This window comes from Serinus canaria, chromosome 8, assembly GCF_022539315.1.
Source record: "Serinus canaria isolate serCan28SL12 chromosome 8, serCan2020, whole genome shotgun sequence".
Classification (NCBI taxonomy): Eukaryota; Metazoa; Chordata; class Aves; order Passeriformes; family Fringillidae; genus Serinus; species Serinus canaria.
Genome location: NC_066322.1, coordinates 17,183,307 through 17,210,897, shown reverse-complemented (window position 1 = coordinate 17,210,897; position 27,591 = coordinate 17,183,307). Strand labels below are relative to the sequence as shown.

At 41.6% G+C, this 27,591-nt stretch overlaps 2 protein-coding genes across 12 annotated transcripts in view; one reads left to right on the top strand and one right to left on the bottom strand.

Moving 5' to 3' along the window:
• TLCD4 (TLC domain containing 4) overlaps positions 1-16,659 on the bottom strand; it is a 39,885-nt gene extending 23,226 nt beyond the window's left edge. The window contains exons 1-4 of one of the 10 annotated variants that reach the window (XM_030226616.2): positions 16,128-16,216; positions 13,125-13,253; positions 9,251-9,422; positions 7,364-7,577 (exon numbers count right to left, since the gene is read on the bottom strand). The gene's annotated coding sequence lies outside the window, so the exon portion shown is untranslated. Of the gene's footprint in view, positions 1-1,419; positions 1,445-2,024; positions 2,101-2,405; positions 2,603-6,095; positions 6,323-7,363; positions 7,578-9,250; positions 13,338-16,127; positions 16,217-16,533 lie in introns of those variants that run through there. The other 9 variants (XM_050977200.1, XM_050977201.1, XM_050977202.1 and 6 more) reach the window with 9 other exon arrangements.
• Positions 16,660-17,117: 458 nt separating this feature from the next.
• The window catches only part of ALG14 (ALG14 UDP-N-acetylglucosaminyltransferase subunit), a 19,287-nt gene continuing 8,813 nt past the window's right edge, over positions 17,118-27,591 (top strand). For both annotated transcript variants that reach the window (XM_018912191.3, XM_018912190.3), the window contains exons 1-3: positions 17,118-17,260; positions 19,409-19,560; positions 23,699-23,821. In XM_018912191.3, the coding sequence (XP_018767736.2) occupies positions 17,128-17,260; positions 19,409-19,560; positions 23,699-23,821 (408 nt within the window). In that variant the 5' untranslated portion in view covers positions 17,118-17,127. The remainder of the gene's footprint in view (positions 17,261-19,408; positions 19,561-23,698; positions 23,822-27,591) is intronic.

Genomic DNA, 27,591 nt, shown 5'->3' with positions numbered 1-27,591 from the left:
TTTCACCTAAGGAGCCTGTGGAAGGAACTCATTTTTAAAAAAGGTACTTGCGTGCAAAGTGCACGACCTGACTTCCAACAAGTGCAGAACCATGACGCCCACGAAGGAGAATGGAAAAATGGTTTTAGAGAAGAAGAGGTAGACAAAAAGTTAATCACTAAGCCTCCCTGGTTGGTCTCCTAGATGCTCAAGTCCTGCAAGCCTGATTTCATATATGCTTATCAAGATGCTGTTTAAGTATAGTAACTACCAAGTCCAGAATACTTTTATGCTTTACTTCGGCCATTAATAGTGTCCTATTTTAATTCAATTCAAGGACCTGGTGTAAATACAGCATTTCACATGTGTTCAGCTATAAATATTGTCCCATATCTATAGGTTGTTATTTGCTCATATCCCTAGGTTGTTTTCAACTGTATCCTGTTTAACATGAAAATTTACTGGCTTTTACCAGATTTTCTTTTCATTTACAGGAACAATTATTCATGTTTCTGAACCTAAACAGCTTGTTGCATTGTGCTTGTTGACTTAAAACAAGCACAATTAGCTTCTGATTACACTTTTCCTTGACAAAGTCCAAAGTTAGTAAGCCAGGCAGCTTCAACTACACTGTGGGTTTTTTCCCCAAGTATCTTCTTGTAGTTGTACAGCAAAGTCTGATCAAGATACACAACTCTGTGGATTATGTATGAGCAGACACTATCACCCAAACTGCATAGTCATTGATTACTGTTCTGTCAGCTGATACAGGGTTTGAGCTACTGGGAGGCTGGATGGGGAGGTTTAGTGTAACTACTTTGTATGCAGGAAAAATAGTAGAATATTCAGGTCGGTTCTCCACCATTAGCATTTGCCTTGCTTACCAAAAATTACTGTCTTAAACATTTGGTTAGACAGTAACTACATATGATCAGAACTTCACTTTTGTAGTTTTTCAATGGAGTCTTTAGGTAAATAAACATTACCAAACACCTGAAACTAACATTTTTTCAGCAAGGTATTGCTTACATGCCTAGAGTGATTTCAAATTACTCCATTAACCCAATAACTTTGAAAAGGTTAATAACACAGGGTTTTTTTTATCATACTCCATAAGAGCTAAAAATATGTTGGTTTTCATTTGCTATTAACATACAGTGGTTTTCCTGCAATTCTGCTTCTACTTGAAATTTAGAAGAAAAAGCAATATCCATTCACCCCCAATATGGTAACACTATGAACTCCTGATAGAAACACGTTGGCACTTAACAAAAGAGGATAAAGGAGCAGGAAAGTTACCAAGTGTTGTAGCATCAAAAGCATTTAGCATTTACGTTCTCCTCCTCTTACTGTTTCCACATCATAAAAATAAGAAATGCAACAGTATAATGAAACATGGTAAGAAGGTGCAGTAGAAGGTTTAAGGCCCACAGCCCTTACTTTCTTCGAGGCTGGATTTCCAGATGAGTTGGATCAATTTCCAAACAAGATTACACCGTAAAGCTGCTACTGATACCGGGACATCGCGTGAAATACCGTGCTCTCCTGATCCGCTTAAAACTAAAAGCCAAATCCAATAGCTGTAAAACTTGTCAGACCAATCTGCAGAGAGCAACACTGGACTACTGACTGTTTCCACATTTTATAATAAGCCCAGTAACAAAAGCAGTGCTGAGGCTTTGCTGTGCTCTTGGTTCTGAATGGTAGATCCTACTCGTTTGATATCTTATTTAGCTCAGTAAGCAGCGTTAAGGAGAAACACAACAAAATTCAAGCTACTCACACTTAAGCTGTACCCTTTTCTATTTAAGGCTATTCACATCCTAAACTCCACTCAGCTTTCTGCTCTTAGAACATCAAAGCAACCGGCAGATAAAGCATTCTTATGAAGGCAGTGCACTCAGAAGAGGTGGCCGCTGCGATCCCATTTACCGAATTTCCTCAAACCCCGCAAGCAGTCTAGAGGCGCAAAGCCACCAAGAAGGAACCCGCCCAGCCTCGGTGGGCACCGACAGCTCCCCGGCTACCCCCGAGCCGGGCATTACCTCGCCGTCCCGGTCACCCGCGGCGCCCGCCGTTCGCACCGGCCCCGAGCGGCCGCTGGGCGGGCGGGCAGGCAGCGGCAGGAGCGCGGAGCAGCGGCAGGCGAGCACAACAGCGGGCAGGCAGCGGGCAGGCAGCGGGCACCCTCCGCGCTCGCTCCGGCCGCGACGGCGGGAGGAGGCGGCCCCGCGCAGCCCTGCGCTGTCAGCGCGCCCCGCGCCGCCGCCTGCGGCTTGCGGCCCTCGGCCCCCGGGGCCGCCCCGCGCTGAGGGAGGGAAGGGGCCGCTCCGCACAGCCCCGCGGGGCGGGGGAAAGGGGCCGCACCGCCCCCGCCAGCCCCGGCCTCTCAGCGTCCTACCGCCTTCCCTCCCCGCACGCCGCACCTGGGACTGGGGTTACGGGGGCTGCGGCGCCGCCTCCTCCTCCTCCATGCCTTCCCCGCGTCGGGGACGGGACAGCCCTTCCCGGGCGCAGGATGCTCCGGCGGGGATCGGGTTACGGCAGCAGTAGCCTTAAAGGGGCCGAACCGCCGCCGCCACCTGCCACCGGGCTCCGCTCGCCGCCTCCGAGGGGCCGCGGCTTCCCTGGACCCTCCCCCTGCCCGCCCCCCCGGCGCTGGAGCCCACCGCCCCCTCTCCGCAGCCGCCCCCGCGAAGGGCCGCGCGGAGCGGGACGCGCAGCCCACGGCCATGCCCCGGCAGCGTCCGGCAGCTTCTCAGCGCGGCCCGAGCGCAGCCGCCGTGACAGCGCGCGGGCAGCGGGCCCCGCCGGCCACCCCGGCTGCCACCGGCGCCCCTGCGAGCTGCCACCATGGGCGCCGCTGAATGTTCTTGGTGTGTGTGCTGGGGCAGGTTAAAGGCCAGTCAGACATAGCACCTCACTTTCCAACATTTTAGTCACTGTGTCACACAGCTCGGTTTCTGAAATGTGTCATGGGAAAAATGCTGACGTGACTGCTCGTGCCCTAGGAATCCATTTAGGCACTCTCTGGGAGTCCTATACAGCACAGAGCCATGGGGAACACACCCATCGTGAGAGAACAGGTATTGCCAATACTTGTCATTTGCTAAGTTCAATGCTGTGATTTATGACAAATTATTTTTTTTTTAGTTTACATTTTTTGAGCTGTTGTGTTGAAAAACAGAAGCAAACTTAGGGTGACAAAATTAAATATGATAGATAGATGTAGTCTTTCACCAACTAGAAAATATAATGGTCATGACTCTTCCTCTTGGCATTCTTCTGCTATCATCTACATCCTTAACTACCTCAGCTTTACATTTCTATTAATGATTTCTTAATAAATTAAAAATTCTCCTCTGTCAAAATAATGATGAAGGTACTAATATACATCTCAGTCTATAGTTTAAGCTGCATCTACCCCACTATGTACACTGATCTCTCTTGCAAGACATCTCCCACGGCAGGAATGCTCTGGCTTAAGCCTGAATAGAAACTGATGTTGGCTTGCCTTAATGCGCCAATCTGCAAAATGCAGAAACCCAGGTGCTGATTAATGAGGCATTGAGCCATTCCTGCTGCAGAAGTGGGAACCTGTGGGAGGTGGGCAGGGCACACTGCCAGCATCTCTAACTGTTTCCAGCCAGCTTGGCGTAATCCATTGCTGGGCATGAACCAACGACCAGGTGTTTGTGTAAACATCGGAACCATTGAAGTTTGCTTTCCTGTGGACTTGTGTCTTATGATTGACCAGCTTTTGAATTGATTTTTGTTAACAAAATGTTATGAGATATCCTCAGACAAGTGAAGAAGGGGATCCCATTCCTGCTTCCAATCTCCTTCCATTTCAAAAACAGATGGACAAATAAAGACAGCAATACCATATGAACACAATATCAACACAATCATCTAATTTCTTAGTGAAATTAAGATTAAAACCTCATGTTTTACTTTGATGTCATATAATTCTTGATATAAATTAATATTTCAACCTATTTTCTACTACATCTGCAATTTTTAGTGAATCAGAATAGCCACTAAATCCTAAGAACTCCATGGTAGGATCATAAACTACTTTTAAGATCACATAAACCATAAAAATTCCAAGAGAATTTTTTCTTGGAATTTTCTTCATTAATTCACCTTCCAAAGAACAGCCCTCACTTTTTGCTTAATAGAGTATCAGTGACTTCGAAGTTTCTTTACATATATCCTTTTCTCTTTTAAGTTGTGTCACCAGTACTCCATATGGACAAGCAGCGAACTTCTGAGGTGACAGAGGACCTGCAGTGGCAGTAAAGGCACGAATGGTTGTCCTCAGACCTGCAGGTACCAGCAAGGACTCTTTCCTCTCATGGTTAAGAAGCAAAGGCCAAAGGCTCTGAACAACAAGCTCTGGCAGATTTAGCTGCTGTGTTTTAAAATGTGATTTTTCCTCAACTGCCTGAGGTCAGGATCATTCTAGGAGTGCACAACAATGAATGTAGGTATTCTTTTAACATGCCAGCCTGTGACCTGGAGTCTCCACTGTAAGAGTGTAGTAATCACTAACAGCAGAGTAAAATAGGCACTTGAGAGTGGCAATGTTTTAAAATGAATGGGTAACTCTGCCAAAGACCACTTATCAGAGCTCTAAGCCTCAAAACCACCTATTCACCATTACGCACTTGGAGGTTAGGAAGCATCTAGAAGACAAACCAGACTCTCCCCAAGCCTCTGTATCATGCCTGTGTAGCACAGAGCCTACCAAAGAATTCCTCTGGCCCAGCATGCTGCGTGGGTGAAAAAAACGAGTTTGTCCTGCCTCGCTGCTCTCTTCTTGGCCTGAGATCAGCATGTTGTTGAGCATGCAGCAGATCGTGACCAGGGGCAATGGCCTCTTTCAACAGCCCTAACACATGCTGGGTTCAGAGCTGCTGACTGTAAAGGGGAGAATGGTGATGCACTGAGGATTCCTGACTGGCAACTGCTCTCCACATGAGCATACAGCAGGGTACCTCTCACACTTTTGACAAAGGAAATTTGCAAACAAAGAACTAGCTATTGGGAAGCATGAAGGCGTTGCAGTAGAAGGGAGACCCGTAGACATGGTTGGATATGGCTACCATATCCAGATTGTCTTAGATTGGTTGTCTGTCCTCTTTTCCAACCAGAATTGTTTTTCAGGGAGATTTTGAGAACTGTGTATGTCTAGGATTCTTGGTATCTAATAATCTCATCATGTTATTGCTTACATGCAGCATTCTCAACCTTGGATGTCCCATGTCCAGCAATCCCAGAGACCTCAGGCCCATATTCTATAGGCAGTGTAATGCCAACAAAACTAAGGGAGTGCTCTACGACTCCAACAAAGCATTGCATGAACAGACCACACAATTACTTTGAGCATTTCCAGCAAGTCTTAAAAGTATAAGGCTTACTGTACTTGCATGATGCAACTGAAGCACCTTTTTCTGCATCAGAAATAGAGTAGCCAAAGGGTGGGATAAAGAATCACCAGAGCAGTATCACAGCCAACTGGCTGCTATACAGTGGCCACAATCTGGCTTTCACAATTGATACATCTCTTCCACCCTCCCTTGTGATGTGCAGCCATCATCTTCCAGCTGCTGCAAACCAAAGTTGCCCCTGCTAAACAGCAACTGCCAAGAGCTTTCCTCATAACAGCTGCAGCTTCTGAAGAGAAGCTTCAGAACAGAAGGGAAGTACTGGCAATGGGCTTGCTAAGGTGAGCTGCACAACAGAGATTTAGCAATACAAGGCAAAAAATAACAGTGTATTCCATATGAGCACATATGCATAGCAAAGGTAGGTTTCACAGTAGCATTTGCAGGCAGCAGCATAATTCTGTTGGCTTCTGCTGAATCATCTTATTTGTACTATGTAAGAGAAAAATAGGACTGTTCTTTTTATCTGTCCTTTAACTACAATAAAACTTTTGATTATATTGATGATTTTCAACTTCATTCCAATTAGACCTATGAATTCCATAAATGAAGAGCAAATTTGGATAAAATGGATGGGATTTGTTACAAGAGGGCAGTAATTGGAAGGCAGCCCACGACAAGTAGTCAAAGTCTGCAGTAATGTATCCTCAGCTGAGTTGTACACACCTGTTCCGTACCCTTCTCCTTCTGGAATTACTTTCAGAGTGGCACTTCAAGTATGGTAAAAATTTGTTGTCAGATGACTACTCCCACTAAAATCTGCAAGAGGGATGTGACCATAAAAGAAAAATACACAATAACCTTTCCAAAGTATGTCTGTTATTTCAGAATCATGCTTTCCCAGAGCTGAGCCTTCTTCTGCCAAGAATGAAGCCTTTATCATGGTTGCTGTACTGAAAAGTGAGACATAGGTGAGAAAGAAAAATACTTTTAGAGCATTTGAAGATTATTTCAGCTGTGGTTTTAAAGTTACACAGGACGTAACTAACCTTTACCCACTGTAATAGGAATAGATGTTAATGAATGTTTAAAGCCTGAGAAGTTTATGAAAGAAATTATATAACATGGTGTTGTAGAAGCAGTGGATTGAATTCAGTGACCTAAAAAATGCTTACATTTATTTTTGTCTTAGGAAGTTCCTAGGTCTCCCTGCCAGCAGCAGGATATATTCCCAGAAAATCAATTATACATGTAAACACAAAAATATTATGGAGATTAAAGAACATATGAAAGAGCAAGCACAACTCTTCTTTCACAAACGCTGTGAATTAAGAGTAACTTCACTGAAGCCAATGAGTTACAGTGGTGTGAGTGAGAAAAGAACCAGCTCCATTGTCTGAAAATTACTTCGGCCACCCATGGAGTCCAATCACAGGAACTGCAGGCAGCTAATATTGCAGCATTTAATTCAGAAAGCCCAAGCCTGAAAAGAGGAGACTGAAAAGAAAGGATCTGAATTTGGTTTCAGTCAAAAACCCCTGAAAAATAGCAGGGAAATGGTGAATAGAAATAAAAAAAAAAATACTCCATTTCTAAAAAACTCTTCCTCTCCAAAAAAAATTTGCATAGACCAAAGAACAAATCTGTATGCTTCAGGCTTTTTTTACACCCTGCAGGTACCTAGTTAACAGTGGCTGAGCTGTATGCTTCCCTGAAGGGAAAGTGTTATCTTGGCTTTCCAAACAGCAGACACATTTTATGAGTTGATGCATACTGTGCTACACCTACTCAGGTGAGTGCTGCAGAACAAGTGTCACACCTTTCCAGCACAGGTCACCGTAACATATCCTACCACATTCTTAGGTAGTAACAGACCTTCACCTCCCCTCCTTTAGTTTACTCGCTCTGAACACGTGCTCCATTTTTCATCTGAGGTCAGTCAGTTTCTCCTGTCACCTCCCACTTGAGAGAGCATTTCTGCCAGTAGTACTTACTGTCCATAAGAGAACAAAGGCTTGTTTCTGGAAAGCTGTCTGTTCACAAACCTCTTCCTGTCCCTTCTTCAGTTTTCTTCCAGTTTTTCTGTCTTCTCCATTTGTGTCTCTCATCACACGCTGTCTCTCTCATCTATTTACACCTCACCTGCAGCATTACCCTCTCCATTGGTATTATTGTCCTGATTATAACTGTCCAGAAGCTACTGAGGACCTGTAAAACAGCACACTGGGAGCTTACCATGCTGCACTAGAAACCCTTACACTGATGCACCACGTCAGCATTATGACAAGACATCAAACCACATTAAGACAAATGTGCTGAGTATTATCCACAGAATTCACAGGAACGCAATCTCTCTTTTTCTTTTCCAGGTCACTGTCTCCCCTTTTTCCCCCTCTCTTCTACTTTATATTCTATTTTACTATCACCTTTTCCTTTCCTGTCACTTTCTTTTCTTCCTCCCCTGGCTTCCTTCAGTGTCCACCTCACATTCCTCCTTGCATTTTCCTCCCTCTGATGTGCCTGCACAAAGGAGTATAATGGAGGCAGTTCTGCAGCTGTGTTAAATATGTCCTTGGCTCTTAAGTAAACAAAGCAGTAACTGGGTGCATCTTTGGGCTCTGCAAACCAGAAAGGTCTAGAGAAAGTGTTTCATTCCCAAAGGCTTAAGCCAGAGAGCTCTGAGATTTAGAAAACTTGGTTCCCTAATCTCCAACACGAAGCACACCACAAACAGCAGGAGGAATTTTGAAATAACACCCGATTCTTTCCTTCACATGCACATATTTCCTTTTGCTCTGTGAGTTGAGGCTCTTAGCAACAAAAGCACTGTAGAACAGGGTAGTGACTAGGATTTGATGATGTCAGAACAGCAGAAAATCGAAAAATATGCACTTTGTAATGGCATACAATTGGAAAAAATAAAATTGGTGCCAAGCAGTCCTAAAACCAAACAAAATGTTTCCCAATAATTCAACATACAGAGGGTCAGAAAACAATCCAGGTTTTAATGTTCCGACTGGTAATTAAAATCAGCACAATCCAAGTGCAGAACAAAACAGTGCTTGTTGATACAAGGTATTTTGTTTTACATTATAGCATCAGACTTTCAGGTAAAAAGACAGCACGTGCTTTGGATGGCATCACTCATCTGTATGCTCAAGATAGCTCCTAAGCCTGGCTTAGCTCAGTCTGAACTTTGGCCATAGCAGCTGCACAGTGTGTCACTGTGCCTCCTTCAGCTTTCCACAGCATGGAAAGAAGGGTTGGTAAGGATACTCTAATGGCAAATCTGTTAGCCTCAACAGGTCAACTAGCTTCTTCAGACAATATAATTCCCTATGAATGCTTTGTCAATTTTTTCAGATTTTTCAAAAAACTTTCTATCATGTTTAGTGATTTTTTGATCCTCTGTTGATCTGTGAAAGCCTTGAAACAAGGAAGGAAAATTGCTTGATGACACAAGGAAACAATAAAACCTGATTCATACTCACTTTATAGACGTCTAAATGCTCTTGAAAATTAATTTTAAAAACTGAATAAGAAAGCAAGAAATTATTTTCCACATAGTTCTCAAAAGTAGTAGTCAATAGTATTTGTAATATTTTTTTTCAGAGAACATGACTTGAAAATTTATATTTCTTAAATATTAAAACTTTTAATTTCATATTTGGGGATAGATATTAAAGTGGTGTCATACATTGTTTCAAAAGTAAATATAATTTATGTCTTAATTTTGTCAGTTTAGGAGGTCCAGAATGTATTATTAACTTTTCCTTTATTACTAACAATGAATTCTAGCAAAGCCCCCGCTTTTACCACTGCTACTTGTTAATATTATGATTATTTTCTAATTTTGCATTGGCACTATTATAGATTCTTACCTAGGGTTTAATTGTTAGTCTGCATTGATATCAGGAGCTGTAGTGGTTCCCCTCCCAAGGCCTTATTCTGTATATTAATTCATACAGACATGTTCCTTTGCACAATTCTAGTCATAGGAAGGATATCATGCTCCATAGTGTTGTTTCAAAGCTAAGACTTAAGACAGCAGTCCTGGTAAAAACATACAAAAAGACATGAAACTACATTAAATACAGCAGTGTTTAAGTACAGAAAGACAGCCTGCCTTTCAAATCAAGTGAGGAATTTTGTTTAGGCTTCTACTTCCAATGACACTATTCAACACCATAGCTTACTGATTAGACAAATACTAGAAAAATATTGACTACAAAACCCAAGAATACCTAAAAATAAAAAAAATACAAAATTAATCCTAATTCTATATGTGAGATAGATAGATAGATAGATAGATAGATAGATAGATAGATAGATAGATAGATAGATAGATAGATAGATAGATAGATAGATAGATAAAAAAATGTTACAGTGGAAGACTTTCACCATGAAAATGTATAATGCAAACACTATAAGTGGATTTGAAAAGTCACCTTGTGAATTGCACCAAATATATTGTTTAACTGAGCAAATTGCAGAAAAATTGCATTGTGATATACAAAAATTAGAACATCTTGGTTGTGGTTTTTTTCAGGGTTGCCCATTTCCTTTTACTTTGTTGTAAAGATACACATTTTTCTGTGATAACTCTACTGGGACTGCTTGAAGAGCCAACATTTCAGCACCTGTTCATCTGATTTGCTGAATAAGGAACATTACATGTCTGGAGTGCCTCTGGTGATGTCCTCTTCTTCTGTTTGGAAATTCTGCTCCAGTGGAAACAGGAATCTCACCACTGAAAGTGGAAGCTTTCCAATTAAAGGTTTGTTGGATAACTGTAGTGCACATATACAGTCCAAAACATTCCAGTCCAATGCCACGTTCTGCAGTGCCAAGTCAGGTGAGTTCTGGCCACACTGTACTCCACACGTATGCACTCCTCAGTTCCACGTGGAACAAACCTGTTTTTTCTTTTCTGTGTACAGCACTCTTTAAAGGTGATTGCAGTTACAAACAATTCATCAATTAAATAATAGTAATTATAGTAATCATCATCATCATCAAGATTTATACTAGCTCTTGGCTTGACTATTAGCTACTTAACAATTGCTTGTATATACAATTGTCCCAGTCCTCCAACACAAACATACAATCATAAAGACAACATATATTTTCTTCAAAGTATTCTAAAAAGAGTATGAAATCACATCTAAGTTTTCTTTTTGGAAATTATTTCTATTATTTATTTGCTTTAGTCAGTAAATTGGAAGCTGACTTAAAACTTGTGTTTCCCCATGTATAAAGTTTTTTCTTTTCAGTAATATAATAATCACAAGTCAGCTAAATAATTAACACCATAACTTAACTCTGAGCAATTGTCTCATTATCACTGTTTAATTCAAAGGCACTGGAGTCAACCAACTAACTCTCTTGACACCTTAACGATGCATTAAATTCAGAGTAACTAATGCAAATGGTTTATAATTTCCTAACATTCATTAAAACTGCAATAAAGGCAAGGACATTCTTTTCTTGTACTGTCAAACAGAGAGAGAACAGTATTATACATCACCTGTGGTTGATGAGAAAAAATGTGAGGCATATCTGTTTTTAAATCTTATCACATAATTAAAGACTGCTGAAGTACAGTGCAGAGGGCAAATTATGTTGGCAATAGCTGGACTTTAGACTGTGTCAGCCAGCAGGGTTTACTATAGTTGATATCATACATATTTTAACTAAACAGAAGTAAAAAAAGAATTTCACATTTTGAAATAATAATATTTTGTCTCACAAGTATTATACACAAACATACAGAAATTAAAACACTGAGATACTTTTGGCAGCCCCTGCAAACTCTGCAAAGAATTCAATTTATCTCCATTGAGAGCTAGTGGAGTCATTACATTCAATTGACTTAAACAGTACTTGATCAAATCTCTAAATCCACAGCTATACGTGGCAATATCCCCAAAACAAGAGTCAACAAATTATATATTTTTACACACAACTGCATGAATAAAAGATGGAAGAAAAATGGAGGAAAAGAACATGAAAGACAGTGTAGAGCAAAACCAGATGACATCTTCCCTTCTCTTTTAATATGACCAGTTATTTCCAGTCCAGCATGGCATTAATTCAATGCTAGACCTTTAGAAACCTGAACAGCTCAGAAAACTGTCCTCACTTTCAACTGAGCAGCGTTTCCTTACAGAGGAGGGTGTCAGTTCTGCTGGATTTTGAATGCTCATAAGGAGAGGAGGGAGAGAACACAGAAGGATGAGATGCCCTTTCCTCAAGCCTGAGAATGCTGAGGGCTGGGCACTCCAACCCAGAGCTGTGACAGCAGCAGCAGCAGCACAGCTGCCTGGGTTCACTCTGAGAGAGGAAAAGCTGTGCATCCAAAACAAGCTGATAGCTTGGTCTCATCTATCTCCCTGCACAAGTGGTCAAGTCTTCTGACAGCAGGAACTCAGGCTAAAGTAATGTCCATTTCTCTTCATTCTCCTTACAGATGCTTTCATGGAAAGCTCAGGAAAACCCCAGTCAAAAAGCAGCAGTGAATAGGTAGAGAATCCTACATCCTAACCCCCAAGTATCCTGCAAGTTTCATTTAACATTACAGATCAGAAAACAGATTTCCAGGAGATTAAAAATAGACTTCTAATCTATTTTTAGGTGTGTTTTTAAAAAAGACCTTATTTCTACAGGCCAAGTGGCCTGAGGCACCAAGTGACCTCCAGGCCACTCAGCACTTTTAAGGAGTGAAACATCAGTCTCTTTCTCCTGGCCTTTTGAACAGAGAGAAGAGCATTATTTTACACTACGTTACAGGGACTGCTCCTGAACACACTACCCAGTAATTACAACAAGTTGCAATATGTCATTTCAGTGCTGTCTACTACAAAGTTTCTGCTTCATAAAAGCACACTCAGAATGCACCCAAATGGTTACAACGCTGTGTGTCATCAAAGGCACAGGGACCAGCCCTCCAGACACCTCAGATGCAGCAGGTTAAAGAAACATTGGCTGGCACTGTGGCTCATGCCTGTCAGAGAAAAACATTCTCCTTACAAATTGCTGCTTTGATTCTAAATTTGTACATGGTATTTAGACCCAAACAAATTTCTAAAAACAACCTCCTCTCCCAGTTCCAAAGACTATTTTCAGAAAACTTGACATTGCCAACAAGAGAGAAATGTAGGAGTGAAGAATACCTTATTTATTGAGCTGTTGTAAACTCACATTTACTTTGCTGTCTGTCACTGAAAATTAAAGTGTAAAGAAAAGCAAATGTGAATGGGAAAAAAATAATTTTTTTTAAAGTTTTTAATATGGAATGAGTCTTTTTATTTGGGGAAATTGGTTCCATTTTTTTGGTATTTAGCAGGAGCATTGTTTAAGTGCTTGCAAGTGCTGAACTTTTATATCTAAACAAAAGAGACTCAAATATCTATGAGAAGTGCCCTTACACCAGGAAGCACAGCATTAACTGTAATGTTAACATAAATATTACAGCTGTTATTGATTGCAAATACAAATCAGGACTTCTAAGATTACATTCCTTTAATTCTAATGACTCATAAGAAAAAGTAACTGCACTTTGCCCAAAGCAATTGAAAGTAGCAGCTGTCTAAAGGGACAAATCTTGCCACACACTGGCTCCAAATAACATCTTAATTTTTCCTTCAAGTGACATCAGCCAGTAGCTTGTCTCCAGTTGATCCCAAATGGTCTACTCCTCTGATTAATTTAAAAATACCTTTCTTTCCCAACCACAGAACTTGTTATAATACTTACGATGTTATTGCTCTTCTAGAGTCTTCCAGATACAGTTTCCATTTCTAATATTAAAGCAGAACCCAGTCAGAAGTCTTCCCATTTTTTCTAATCAAAAGCATACAACTTCTCACAGTTCTCACAGTGCTCCTAAAAACACCATAAGCACATACAAAGAAATAATTGCTTCCAGCAAAAAAAATCAATCAAGTTTCCTTATGTAACGTATCTGTTTTTATGAATCATTTCTATGAAAATATCATGCAGAAACTAAGAATAATATTTAGATACATTTAAATAAATTACTGAGCTTTAACGTGATAAATGGTTCCACATTACAATTTTTTTCCAGTAGCAAAGCCCAAGTGATTCCTGTCCTTTTTCTCACCCAATTGTATCTACCATTTTGCTAGTTTACTCATCAGTAGTGCTGATGCAACTGTTTGTGAAGCTGCACTCAAAGCCAAAAGGAGAAAAAATGACCTCATTTTAGAAAACAACAGTACACTCACTCTTGTTCATAGGTGTAATTTTGGAACCCATAATTAAAAGGAAAAAACCACCAAACATCACAAGTATTCAAAGTGCCAGTTAAGAAATCATGAATATAAGATGCATTTCAGTTGAATGGAAAGATTCCTGTTTAACAGTTAAGAGTTAGATCGCTTACAGGGAAACTCAGAAAAAGAATTACTGCCAGATAGCCAAAGCTGTCTACATTTCATTTCAGGGGAAAAAATGGTTTTATTTATATTCCAATTACAGCCTTTCCTGTTGGAGACAAAAGAACCTGAGACACAAAGAGCAAGCTTTGCTCAGTTCCCTTTAGTGCCCAGCAGTGTAACTTTCAAAGGAGCCATGCACCCCAGGTACCAGGAGGCTTCCACAGAGAATATTCACATTTAAGAGAGCAGCATGTCTTTCTTTGGAACATTGTCTCACAAGTGGTACATGGAAAAAAATACCATACCTATTTTTTCCTATTCAAGAGTTACAGAGTTGGACAACAGTGACCAATTATTTAGAACAAGTGTGGTTCATTTCTCCTTCAGAAAAGTCCCAAGCTAACTTCCTGCATCAGTAGCAGAGGTGTCAGAGGCAGCCTCTGCACCTGCATCACTTTCTGTCAAATGCCTTTTCACACCAAGTGCACCACTCCTCCCAGACATCCAGGTCCCTCCCTCCCTCACTCGCAGCATCAGAGATTGTGCAGACTGGAGAGCAGTATCCAGCACTAATCACTGCCTCCTCATGGAACCCTGTACTTCACCTGCTTCACTTCACTTAGCTAACACAGCCATGCTGTGCTAAATCTGCATATCATATTAACTTTCATATTAACTGTGCATTTATGCACAGCTGATACTGAGATGAGGATTTCTCAAGGCACTTCCCAGGCTGGAATCACGGCCAAGCATTCAGCAGACACCTGGAGGAGCAGAGAGCAACCTGCTTTCTTCAGGACTGCTAACAGTTGCTGCACGGAAGCCTCCCAGGTCCAGAACACGGTATCAAGGGAGCAGGGAGTTGTCATGATGATAAAACACAAATACACCTAAGTCCTACTGAGAAAAGGCAGGATTAGCAGTGTTACACCGCAAAAGAGATCTTCACGAGCTCTGCTAAGTCTTCACAAAGAAGAAAAAAATCCACAAAACTTTATTGCAACTAGGTATCAGACTGTTGCCTCAGTCTTTAGTTATTTTAACCAATCTTACCAATTCTGAATCCTCCCTTCCAATCTTCTGTGGATACTACTTGAAAACTATATCCCCTACTCTTGCAAATTTAACAACGAGTTAGCAGACTTACTAGCTGTAGGAGTTAATGAGGCAAACTCACTGCTTAGATTTTTAGACTCCTTGAAAGTCAAAACTTTTGCTTTGCATTCAAGAAACCGTCTACTCCAAAGAACAGGTCTGCATCACGCTAATTTTTCCCTCTTATTTTTAAATGCCTTCCAACTTAGCTGGTTTTAGCTCAATTTCTTATTAATTTCACCAAATATATTTACAGAAGAATTCTGCATTAGAAGGGGAAGTATGTACATACAGAATAAATACCATGAAAAGGAGAAAAGAAGTTGAAGCTTTTTATATCAATCTCTATTGCCGAGTTTCCAGGACTGTTTCTTGGAATCAAATGTCTCATAAAAAGCAGTTCTTTAACACTTATGGTAGGAAAAAATAAGAGCAAAGATGTTGAGAAATCTTGAAAAAAACCCACCTAAATATAACAATTGCTAGCTACACCTGCTGTGGCAACTGGGATAAATTCCACATGAATGACATTTATTTTCATTGAAGAGACTACAAGCGGGGAAAAGATGACCATAGACAAAATTAGTATTTAAATTGTCTATAAAACTTACTGTCTTGTTTTAACCTAGTAGTTCATGTCCTGAAAAGGTGTTGTGGTACTTTCTTCTGTCATTGACTTGCATCTCTATTGTCCCTACTTATTAGCTTTATGTAGCTAATTAAGTGGAAATCAAAATGAATTTTGGAAATTTATGTATCATCAACAGAACTTTTAATTAAAACCTTGCTGCTTCCAAATATCAATTATGACTAGGCAGTGAAATACTTTTTGTGAGGTTACTCATTTGGGTGGAAGACAAGCTTACCATAGTAATACTGTTTTTAATACTCTCTGCTTAAAGCAACTGCAAAATTATATGTTACAGTGACATAAAGAAAAAAACATAATCTGTAGAGCTGAGAAGCATGAATCACAAAGACTCACTTAAGATGGCAAAGAATTGGTGGAGCTTGTATCTTTTACTTGTAAGACATACAATAACCATTGGAATCCACAACTGGCACATCTTTGTTAAAAATGAGAAAGAAACATTAAGCTTCCAAGGCTGGTAGGGACACAAAAGGTCCAATTCGTTCAGGAGGAGTAAGAGGGAAAGAAAACCGTGGCAGGCAGATGCAGAATTGCAATGTGTTTGATCTGCTGTGGTTGTACACTTGAGGTACAAGTGCACAGCTGTCACGTTTCATGTGTTTGACAACTCACCCCATAAAGCAGCAGCATCAAACCTCTCCATAAAGCTCCAGAGTTCACTGCTCCTGATTCACTGGCCAAGAGGAGTGCCTTGCTCCCTGGCAGATAATGTAAGGACAATGATGAACAAACTCTTTCCTAATCATAAAATGCAGTATATTACTCTTTCTAGCAAACACACGTTGCATCTGAGATTAGCCCAGGGGCTGAATCATCGCTTTCTCCCAACAAAGGCTGGATGCTGACAGAGGCAGAAAGAGCGCTGATTTGCTGCTCCGCGCTTCTTACTGAAATAAAAACCTTAAGTATTACTATGAATGAAAACTAGAATCACGACAGGCAGTGAAACGTTAATATTCTTTATTTTACGCATTACTGGAGGCTGTGTAACATTACAGCTGCATGTAAGCAGACATACCTGGATCAGTATCAGTGCATACAGCAATCATGCTCCCGCAGGAATCCATCCGTGCGTGGCACGGAGCGCCCGGCTCCTGCTACAGACCCCGCTAGAGCCGGCAGGCCTCTCTCGGCTCCTGCCGCAGGCCCCGCTAGAGCCGGCAGGCCTCTCTCGGCTCCTGCCGCAGGCCCCGCTAGAGCCGGCAGGCCTCTCTCGGCTCCTGCCGCAGGCCCCGCTAGAGCCGGCAGGCCTCTCTCGGCTCCTGCCGCAGGCCCCGCTAGAGCCGGCAGGCCTCTCTGGGCTCCTGCATTCCGCGCACAGCCGGCAGGCTCGGCCTGCGGGCCCTGAGAGCGCCAGCCCTCATTTCCCCCTGCTTACGGCGGTATTTCGCAGCTCCGGGACGCCGGCTGGGGCGCAGCGGGTGCCAGAGAGTGCTCGGAGGCGCGGGGAGCACCGGGCGAGCACTCGGGGAGCCCCTCACCCGGCATCACTCCGGCGCCGTCCACCCCCGGAGCCGCCACCGCGCTCAGAGCGCGCGGAAGTTTGAACCGCGCCGGCCGCCGTACGGGGAGGTGCCACTGCCACTTCCGCGAGTGGTGGCCTCCGCCGCGCATGGAGCAGCTGCCCGTCGTCGTGGTCCTGCTCCTCCTCTTCTCCTTACTGCTTGTCCCGCTGGTGCTCCTGGATAGGAGGCGCCGCGGTCGCCGGACGCCTCCGTTCAGTCTCCTGGTGGTGGCCGGCTCTGGTGAGTGGCGGTTGCCGCCGGCGGGAGAGAGTGGCGCCCTAGAGCTGCCGCTCCAGATTCTTGGAACTACGAGTCCCGGCATGCAGCGCGACGAGCAGCTAGCGCAACGCTGGCCCTCTACCATGATGCATGCCGGGAGTTGTAGTCGCGGTTGCGTGTGTGAGGAGCCGGTGCCGCGGCCCCGCCATGGCAGCTCCTGTGGTGCCCCCGGGCCGGGCCGGGTGTCCTCGGGGCCGCCGCCTGCTCTAGGGTGTTTTGAATCACTGTTAGGCGTTTCACCGCAGTCACGGTGGAAGCACCGAAAGCACTGGTGCAGTGATCTGTGCAGCTGCTCGGCCTGGCTGCAGGTTGCTGAGGGCGCTGCAGGGCGCGGCGTTCCAAAGACTGGCTCGCCCCTCACACACGTGGCACTTTGCGATCTGATGTGATTTACTTACAAGAGTCACAGGTGGATCCGTCAGAGACAAGAATGTCACCCCTCGCTAAAGGGGCTGTACACATCTGCTACTCCTTGTTACCTTGTTACCAGAGTTGAAGGGCAATTAATTTACCTGCAAAAATTTTATTTGATAATTTGCAGTTGACAAATTCTGGCCAGCTGTGATTTCAGCACCTCAGTATCCCTTTGGTTTTTGCGCACCAACTAATTGAGTAATAATCCTGAGATCTCTCTGCATCTGAGTTTGACTGGTAGTTTATAATTCTTCAGGTCATCTTTACATCCACTAGGGCTGGAAATGTGTATATTTGCCTTCAGTCCTTTGGAATCTAGTTTGTCTGTATTAAAAGAATGCTTCCACACTACATAAGCTTACCAGGTGAAATAATACATGTCAGTTAAGATTCCCATAATGTTCAAGCCTATTCTTTGAGGCTTTTAAGTTGAAATCTCCTGCTCTTCTGTGAGTGCTCAGCTGATTGCATTAAAATTTGTGAAACCTTAACAAACACCACTCAGGAGAAAATATCTCCAAATGTATTTGAAAAATACCATGTGAAATTGTATGGAGAGATAGCAAAGTCTAGTGCAATGCTGCACTACTAGTGCAAACTCTCCTTGCTGTCAGTTGTTCACCAGCTATGTGTTTAACCTGTGCAGCAAAGGTCTCTTGGGAGCCTAGTGACACTGAACAGCCGCAGGTAGTAGGAATACATTTAGTTTACTGGTTTTGGTCTGCAACTTCCAGCAGACTGAAAAGCAACACATCCAGTAAACACATGATTTATTTGTGGGTCTGGTTTCATGTTGGTCTGATGCAGTCCAATAGATAAAAGATGAGATTGCTCCTCTTCACCTACACACACAATCTTCCTTTTCCCCCCCTTCCACTCTAACAATATCCCTCTATCCCTCTATATCTCCTGCTTTTCAGGAAACTCAAATCAGAAAAAAACCAAAAAATTAACCCAGCTGCCAAAAAGCCCAGTATGTACAGCCTCCCCTTCTCTCTGGTTTGGTGCCAGTTTAGCTCTGGGACAGAGTGACCCTGCAGTTAGAAGGTTGTGAAGGCCCCTTCAAGGGCAGTGCTCAGAGCAGTGCCTGAAGCAGGACTGTTTGTTCTGTCAGCACCCAGCAGCTACACTGCTGTGGCTGCAGGGTGACCCTGCTGTGGCTGTCACTGCTGTGGCTGCAGGGTGACCCTGCTGGGGCTGTCACTGCTGTGGCTGCAGTGTGATGAGCTGGGCTAGCAGACTGCTGCTCTGGCAGGTCACAGCACTGGGCACAGGGCAGGGTCAGTGGCAGTTCTGCTTCCAAGGTGCAGCTCTGAGCCAGATCCTGTCCAGCTGCATTTTGGCCATTGCCCCATGGGGTGCTTTGAGTGCAGAGCACAGTGTCACTCTGTGCCTGGTTGTTCTGCACCGTGTACAGGACACTAAACACAAACATCAGACTCCTGCGTGACCCTGGTTCAATCCCATTTCATGGAAAACATCTATCAATACCACTTCCCTGGGAGCTGAGTTCCCTCCATGTTCTGTAAGCAGTCTCAGCCATCCTCTGCTTGAATCCTTTACTCTCAAAAGAGGCTTTCTCTCTGGTGGTAGTAATACTCATATGCTTCAAAATGAAAAGTGACTGATTCAGCTGAAGAAATGGAAAGTTACGAAATTTTTCACACACTAATTGCAGTCTGCTTTGTTTTACAGGTGGGCACACAACAGAAATCCTGAGGCTACTTAGCTGTTTGTCAGAGTCATACTCTCCTAGACATTATGTTTTGGCAGACTCAGATAAGATGAGTGAAGCTAAAATACGTTCTTTTGAACAAAAAAGGGCTGAAACATTCTCCGAGTCCCAGGTAACTTGTTAAATACTCACATAAGAAAAATGATCTTGACATTCTAATTCAAGGCAATTTGGAAATGATTCTTTGAAAGGACATTTATACCAGCTAGACACTGAAGTGTTACTTGTAGCTGTAAGAATACTGGGGCAAAAACATTGCAGAGGGAATTTTTTTTTTTTAGTTTGGAATTTCCCTGAGTGACACATAATATTTTTTTTAAGGAAATTATATATAAAAATATTTCATCTAGGAAAACTTCAATTTTAATTGTATTGGCTTTGTGTGTTTCTAGACTGTGTCTTGGTTATATTTTTAAAATAAAGTATTAAATGTGTGTTTAAAAAGGATGCAAAGCCTCTGAATGTCAGTTTTTTGGCTGATGACCTGAGCAAATGCTGAACTCGTAAAACTCATGAAAAAATCATTAAAACGTCTTTACTATTTTTTTCTCAGATGTTTGCTTGCTTTTAGCTTGTGTGCTGTATGATTAACAGACAGCAGCATAACTGCTGACCTAAAGTGTGATCTGACATCCAGTGAAATTAGTAGAAAGTTTTAGTGGAATAAGTACAATAGAAATGAATGTTCTGACTACAAAAAATTTAAGTCCTTTTGAGCAAATAGTACAATACACAGTAAATTATTTATTTGCATGGTGTTGATTTCATATGGTGCACTTCCACTGTTTTCAGCAGCGCTGCTGAGACAAAAGACTGTAGGACTCAGTAGAATTGATTTTCAGAATAAATCCTTTTAATGTTAGGCAACTGCTGCTAAGGCTCACTAAGGAATGACATTTTGAAGTTTGTTTACTGCAACTTTCATGTCTCATTGTTCACCAAGGATGAATGTTTAATAAAGTGACCAGAGGTATTTTCTGTTCAGAGACATCTTGTTGGGTAAATAGCCATCCACACAGTCATATTCACTTACCTGAAGAATGTCCAACCCTAAATTACTAGATTTCTTAAAGATACATATTTTCAGTATTATAAGGTTATGTGGTTTTTATAGCTCACTTATTTTTGCTAAGCAGCTTCTCTTTTATAACCTCTCCAACTCCTAACAGATCCTGTAGTTATATTTTCCCTCAATACTGAAAGCCAGAGGAGCATTTTTGGCTGCATGTGAATTTGATGTCTGGATAACAGATGCTCATTTTCCTTTGACCATTCTCTTTCTACTAAGCAAAAGTATTTAGAGTGAAAATGAAAGATAAATTTTGGAAAGTAAATATCACATGCCTGTAACATATCTTTTCTAAATTTCAGAGTGTGCTTTCACACACACAGTATGTGTTTTGTTATTGGGGGCACTGGAGATCATCAAACATTTAAAACTTATGTCTTAGTAACTTCTTGAAGCTTTGCATAAGTAAAAGGGAGAAGTCTGAATGCTTCAACACATGGTCATTCCCTTCCTCATCCTGTTAAGGAAGTAGATTTTTCCAGAACTAGGAACCAGATGGAAGACAAATTACAATAATGATGTAACAGAAAACCAGTGATGTAAGAGAAAATTAAACACACACACCTCCCCATCCCTCCAAATATTTTTTTTTCATCTGTGGTCTAGCTTTTTTCTAACAGCTATTCAGGGAGAAGGAAAGAAAACCAGAATGAGCATCTTGCTTACAAGAAGAAAAATGCTGCACCTCAACCCACTAAGCCTCTTAAAAAATAACTAAAAATGCCACCTATGAAAAGTCTCTGGTCCTGCTATCCCTGGCCTCTTTGGTCTCTATCACTCCCCACCTGTAACCACAGCTATTCCACATGGATGCCCCCAGAGCTGTTACTGAGGGAACCTTTTGTCTCCTAGAGAAGCTGTTTCAGCTGCTGGCAGCATACTCCAGCAGCAGAGAGACTGAAGAACATGAATTCCTATAGTCCCACGGTCTTGTCTGAGATGAACAACCAGATTAACTAACCTTTACATAAGCCTCTTCTGACCATGTGTTCTTTCCTGTTTCATGAGAGGTACTATGCTAAAAAATCTTATTTCTCATAATGAAAAAGAATTATGTAAACTCAGTCTCTTTGCAAAGCATTGCAGTATGTTCAGCTGAGAATATTATAATAATTCACAGCAGTTGCAGTTTTCCACCAGCTTTTCTTTGCATCCTTGCAAAACAACATTAACTAGGTAAAGGACAACATCACTGGTTTTGAAATTACATTAGAGGTTTGCCAGTTTGGAACATTTGTTTTCAAATTAGAAAAAAGATTCTGAGTACATTAAAGATGTAAAGAAAAAAAAAAAGATGTAAAGAAAAAAAAAAAGATGCAACAAAATGACACATAGTAGATAGGGGAGAAATCTTTTTTGGTGTCAGACATACTGTGCAGTGTTCCAGCAAAATATACAGGATGTACCTTTGGAACACTGACAGTACTTAATGAGAGGAGAGGCTGGGATTACAGAAGCATCTGACAGTGGCTTCTAAACAAACAACAAAAAAACCCCCCAGTTTTGGTTTTTAATTTTAATACCTAGGAGTTGTTTGATGTGTGGACTGAAGTCCTAACATGACATAGACACTGATGTGCAGAGTTTCCAGAATGTTTTTTGAAAAGTATGGATAAAATCAGCTTGATCTTTGCTTGAACTCTCCAAGTAAATTCCTACTTTGGTACTGTTTGGAGTTCCTGCCAAGCTCTGCTGAAATTATTTGGGTTTTTTAATGCTGATGAAAATTACCTATTTTTTTTGTCAAATGCTCTTAAACACCATTCTTACAGTGAAGGTTCATGTGACTATTTCCATTGCACCCTGATTGCCTAAAACCACTTTATCATACCCATATTTCCTGCAGGGCTGAGTACTATGCAAGGTCTAAACTCCACTTGGAGCATTTCTTTTTATCACCTGAACTCTTCCAAAGCTTTGAGAAACAGAGGCAGTGATAACCAGAAACCTGTTGAATAGGGAGCAGGGGGTATGTTTATCTTTCCATATTCTGTTGTCAGAGTAATACAATCAGAGTTTCAACACCTGCAAATAAAACAAAAAAATCAGTTTGTAACATCTGTTAATGCCTTCCAGTATCACAGCTATTGAAGAAGGATATCCCAATGAAACAGGATAATCTCAGACAAGAAAATTAACATTCTGCATTTACAAATGTTGGGGGTTTTTTTTATTCTTTCCACCTCATATATCAAAAATAGTCCCAGTTCCTGCTATTCAAGACAGATTTGTAATTTGTATTTACCATGCAGATTTTGTTAACATCCACTTTCAGAGGCACAAATCACCAGGACTAAGCTATGACAATTAGCAATGTGCACATGAAGTAACTGGGCAATTTTCAGTACTTAGAGTTTCTCACCCCCATGTGAAGTGAGGTAACAACCACTACCCACATGTCAGCATCACTGAACGCTGCACTGCAGCCTCTACATCTGTCTTTCATTAAACAGTCCAAAATGTCATTGGCATCAGGAGTGCCTTCTGCCATAGCAATAATTCTTAGGTGCAGCTCCTCTCCACTGAGGTAAAGGCACCTGCAAGGAGGGTAGGCAGCCTAACAACTGCTCCCTGCTCCCGGGGTTTCAAGACAAAAGGAATCATCCTTGCTTTATTAATTTGATACCTTTTACACACTGTGAATAATCTTCATTTAGGGAAGGAACAAAGAAAGTTACTTCTTTACCTATTTTTTATTTAATGATAAGATGTTCTTTCCTGTTTCTTTGCGCAGATATTTTGCATTTTGCATACGCATCGCGCGTATCTTTTGAATACTCACTCATTTAAAGGATGGCGATTTTCTCTTTGGCATGTTCAGTGGCACTGGGCGGACAGTAGCGGAGCAGAGCTGTGCGTTTCCTGCGGTGTCAATGCCCGGCAGCTGCGGGAGGCGGCGGAGCGCTCCGAGCGCCGCCGGTGCCCGCGAGGTGCCGCCCTCGCCCGGCGCTGCTGCTGCGGCTTGCCCGGGGCTTGGGGGAACCGAGTCGGCGCCCAACAATAGCTTCCCAGCTCTGGGGTTTCTCTATGCTTTGTGCGTCACTCTATACTTTTTGTACACAAACGTACCCAAACTAGCCTAAGTAAAGGGGGAAAAAAGGTTGGCACAGACAGATGTAATGAGAAGGAGCCACAACGTTGTCAGGAAAGTAACAGCTCCGCTCCTCGTGCTCTTTTCCAGTTCAGCCTGGATCGCATTCCCAGAAGCCGGGAGGTCAGACAGTCCTGGACCTCCTCTGTGCTAACAACACTATACTCCATACTTTACTCTCTTCCTCTGACCTACAAACGGAAACCAGATTTGGTAGGTAAAGAAAATTTTAATTTATTGAGAACTTGTTAATCCGCATTATAAAAGCGCTTGGCATATGCAGACTGCATCTCATGTGTATGCTTGGGTTTACAATTCACAGGAAAACTATTTTTAATTTTAAATTAAATATAGCACCAATACATCAAGAGAGAACAGGTTGCACTGCTGGTGAATTAGAATAGCAAATACCAGTTTTCCCTCGCAAAGTTTGCAAGTATCTTCAGAGAGTCACTCCCTTGTTATGCTGGTAGAGCTAGCAAAAACAAGATTGCTGCTTCCTGATGGTATCTCTTCAGGATTGCAGCAGCACAAACTATGCCTGAAAGCCTGGTTATCCTGTTGGCTGGACTTGCTTTTAAAATGGTATGACCAGTCTGGCACAGACAGGTTCAGACCAGCACAAATATAGACAGATTCAGTTCTTGTGCTTACATGGACTTCTGAGCTACAATGCATATTTATTTAGTCTGTGGCTGACTGACATTAATTGTCTCATCTAATGACTAAAAGCATCGCTGCTGAAGAAGCAACTCCTCAGCACTTTAGTAGTTTTTTCAAGCTGTTCCGAAAACTGCACTCTCATGCTAATTACATTTATTTTAAAATATTCCACACACTTAAGTCAGAAGCATTCAGGGTTGTGAGATGGTAGAACTACAATGGAGATATTAAATCTATAAAGTTTTGTGTTAACACAAAAGATAGTGCACTGGTCTCCTAGCTTTAAGTCTTACAATTTTATGAGAAAAAAATTGGTTACAGCTGGCTTCTTGGAAGAGTTGTTCTCATCTTAAGGAGTCAGTAATCTAAACTTGAGGATTTTTTAAAAAGTATTAGTTCAGCAAATTAATACTTGATGAGGTTTAAAATGCTTAAATGAAACATGTAAAAACTAGTGCAGTTTAAAAGTATTTTTCATAATTTAGTATAGTAGAAGCATCTATACACACACATATTTGTAAAGAGACTATTTTTAAATTCCTCTGTGAACTGCATGGCTAATTCTAAAGAGGCTTTTTAATGTTTGTGGTATTTTGAATGTTTAGAGAGGCTGCCGTGAGTAATGTGATCTCATTTGCTTCAGTAGTACTGGTCAGTTCCTGTCAGATCAAAAGCATCTCACTTGCTGGACTTTTCAAACAGTTTAGTGTGCAAGACATCAGAAGTGTTTTTTGCAGTTGCTGTTTTTCAAGCCTATTCTGAAAACTGGAGATAAAACTGGGAGAGGGGAGAAGGTGGCATGCTATTCTTTCAACAGTGGTTTTGATTGGGGCAGTGGTAATAGTCAAGTTTGTTTACATGAACAGACAGAAAAATGTGAGTAACTTTTTAGTAATCACTTTGCTACACGACTGTATTAGGTTAGTGTATTTTTTTGCTTATTGCAAAAGAAATTGACTGGAAAAATCTCACTGCGTAGCTTAATAAAGGAAGCAGGAAGTTACTAATCTAATTCCATGTTTTATGTTTACCAAAGGAATTTAAAGTGACAGCGAGATTTACACATAGAGTTATTAGAAATGGTGTTGGAGCTGATAGACTGTGATAAGCTATCTGAAGACTAACGTTTTGGAAAACACTTGTGCTTGTAAAATTAAGGATATGTTTTAGCAAGGCCTTTAAGCCCTTTGCAGTGTTTAAAGTATCCCCAGTCTCAAAATGAGATCCAAAGAGTCTTTATCCACGGTTAAAGAGTTGGAGGGGAAGGCAACCCCAATTACTTTTTGTCAGGTTCTATTATCAGCCAAAATAGCAGCTGGCAGAAGCATCCCTGGTGTTATGGCAAATCATGTACCACTGGAAAGCTACTTACATACTACTACTTGTATGTATATCTCAGCTTAAGAATTCTGTAAAATATAATAACTCAGAGAGCTGCAAAGATTTTAAAAACACTTATCCAAGGAGACTGTTTCAGGGATTAAAATACCTCACATTGCCAGTGAAAAGACTGTATGGTATGTGAGGCAACTGGTAGTATTTAATTGCCTTTCCACAAAAATGTTTGCAGTCAATTGAAACTCGCTCTACTCACTCACTAAGCAAAATGTAATGCTTAGTATTGTAAAGAACTAGAAATAAGCTGGGACAAATGCTGTCACTCACAGGTTCACCTATAACTTTTGGCATGGAAAACAACAACTGAGTTTAGAAACAAGCATCGTTACATCATGATGAGAGCTTCATATTTTTAACAGCAGAGCTTATGGGTGCTGTACGTTTTCAGTCTAGACACTGGTTTGGTTTAACCGTAGGAGGGAAAGACAACCTTGCTTCTAAGTCATTTATATGTATGAGATCCCCAAACCCCTACAGCTGCTTTCAGGCTTGTCAGAAATATGTGTACATAGGAAGGAATGACTGAAGTCTTCTCTAGGCAGCCTGAAGCTAGAGAAACACAGAAGTGTTGCAGTGGTCAAGAAATGCAGGACAAGAAAAATACTTGCAAAGGGAGCCCAAAACCATTAGGTACACAAAGGCAAGATTTGGAACACATATGCTAGTTATGCCAGCCTAAGCCTGTGGAGTGCAAATAGCTGCAAAAGGGAAACAGCAAACCCAGCTGCACTGGAGTTACTTGATGAGCACTTGATGTGTGCTTTACTTAATGAGCACTGTGTCCCTTTGGTATCTCACACAGATCTGGCAAAGCTTCTTGGATTAGTTTTCCTGAGCAAGTTCCTTCTAACCCTTCTTCAAGGCAGTAAGTTCAGAAAGAACTGAACAACTTCCAGGAGATCTTTGCTGTCTTGCAGGACTTGACCCACGCTTGAAGTGGGCCTCCAGAGAGTTTAAGAAATGTAAAAGTTAGTTGAGTTATTCAGCTTGAGGTCATCTTCAGGAGGCCCATTTCTGACTTATGAACATCTGCACTCTGCAAAATGAAGTCCCTTTAGAGGTATTAAGCCAAGTAACAATTAAGATGTCAGAAGTGATGATTGGCTTGTGTTTCTATAGCCAAGAATTACAGAAATATAAGTGTCAGTGTGTTTTGCAGGTGAATATAAGGTGAGCAGTTTTTATAACATCTATCTGCCTTAGATAGGCTTCCTATACAGAGGCCTAAAATTCCAGGCAAGGAAAGGCTTGTGCCAGCACATACTGCTTACACCTACCTTCCCCCAGAAAAGCTTTTAAAACCAGCTGCAGCCAGATTTAGTATGCAGTCTCAGAGATTGCAAATTCCTACCATGAAAATAGGCAGCTGGTCAGAGAAGACAGACTTCTGCTGTCTTCATTGAGAGAAAGGCTAAAAAGAAACATAAAACTAGAACAAGATAAGATCTATTATCTAGAAAAGGATGCAAATCCTTTTTATTTATAGAAAATTACACAAGCTGCACAGAGATATTTTTCCAAAGATAAAGAAAATTACTGCATCCTACACAGATCATTTGATATACAAGAAGGACTAAACCAAAGTTACATCTTTCCTTTAATATGCTTGAAGTTAGTCAGTAGATAAAAGTTCAAAGGAAACTGGTCTTCAGTTCTCTTGCTGCTTACAGAACCATTGTCTTTGGGCCAGATTGCCAGCCCTGCAACTAAGTTTCAGGGGATCTAGCCTTTTGTCTGGATCATGATTACCCTGCTCATTCTGGCATACCTGAAATCCAAACTGAAAATGAAGGATGTGCCCCTACCACACAGCAGAAGCTGCAAAATATTGTATCCAGTGCTTGTTTTCAGCCATAGATGGGTTATGGAATTGGGTCAGTGATTTGGTATCCTTTAATATAATTAAATTTCACCTGCAGTTG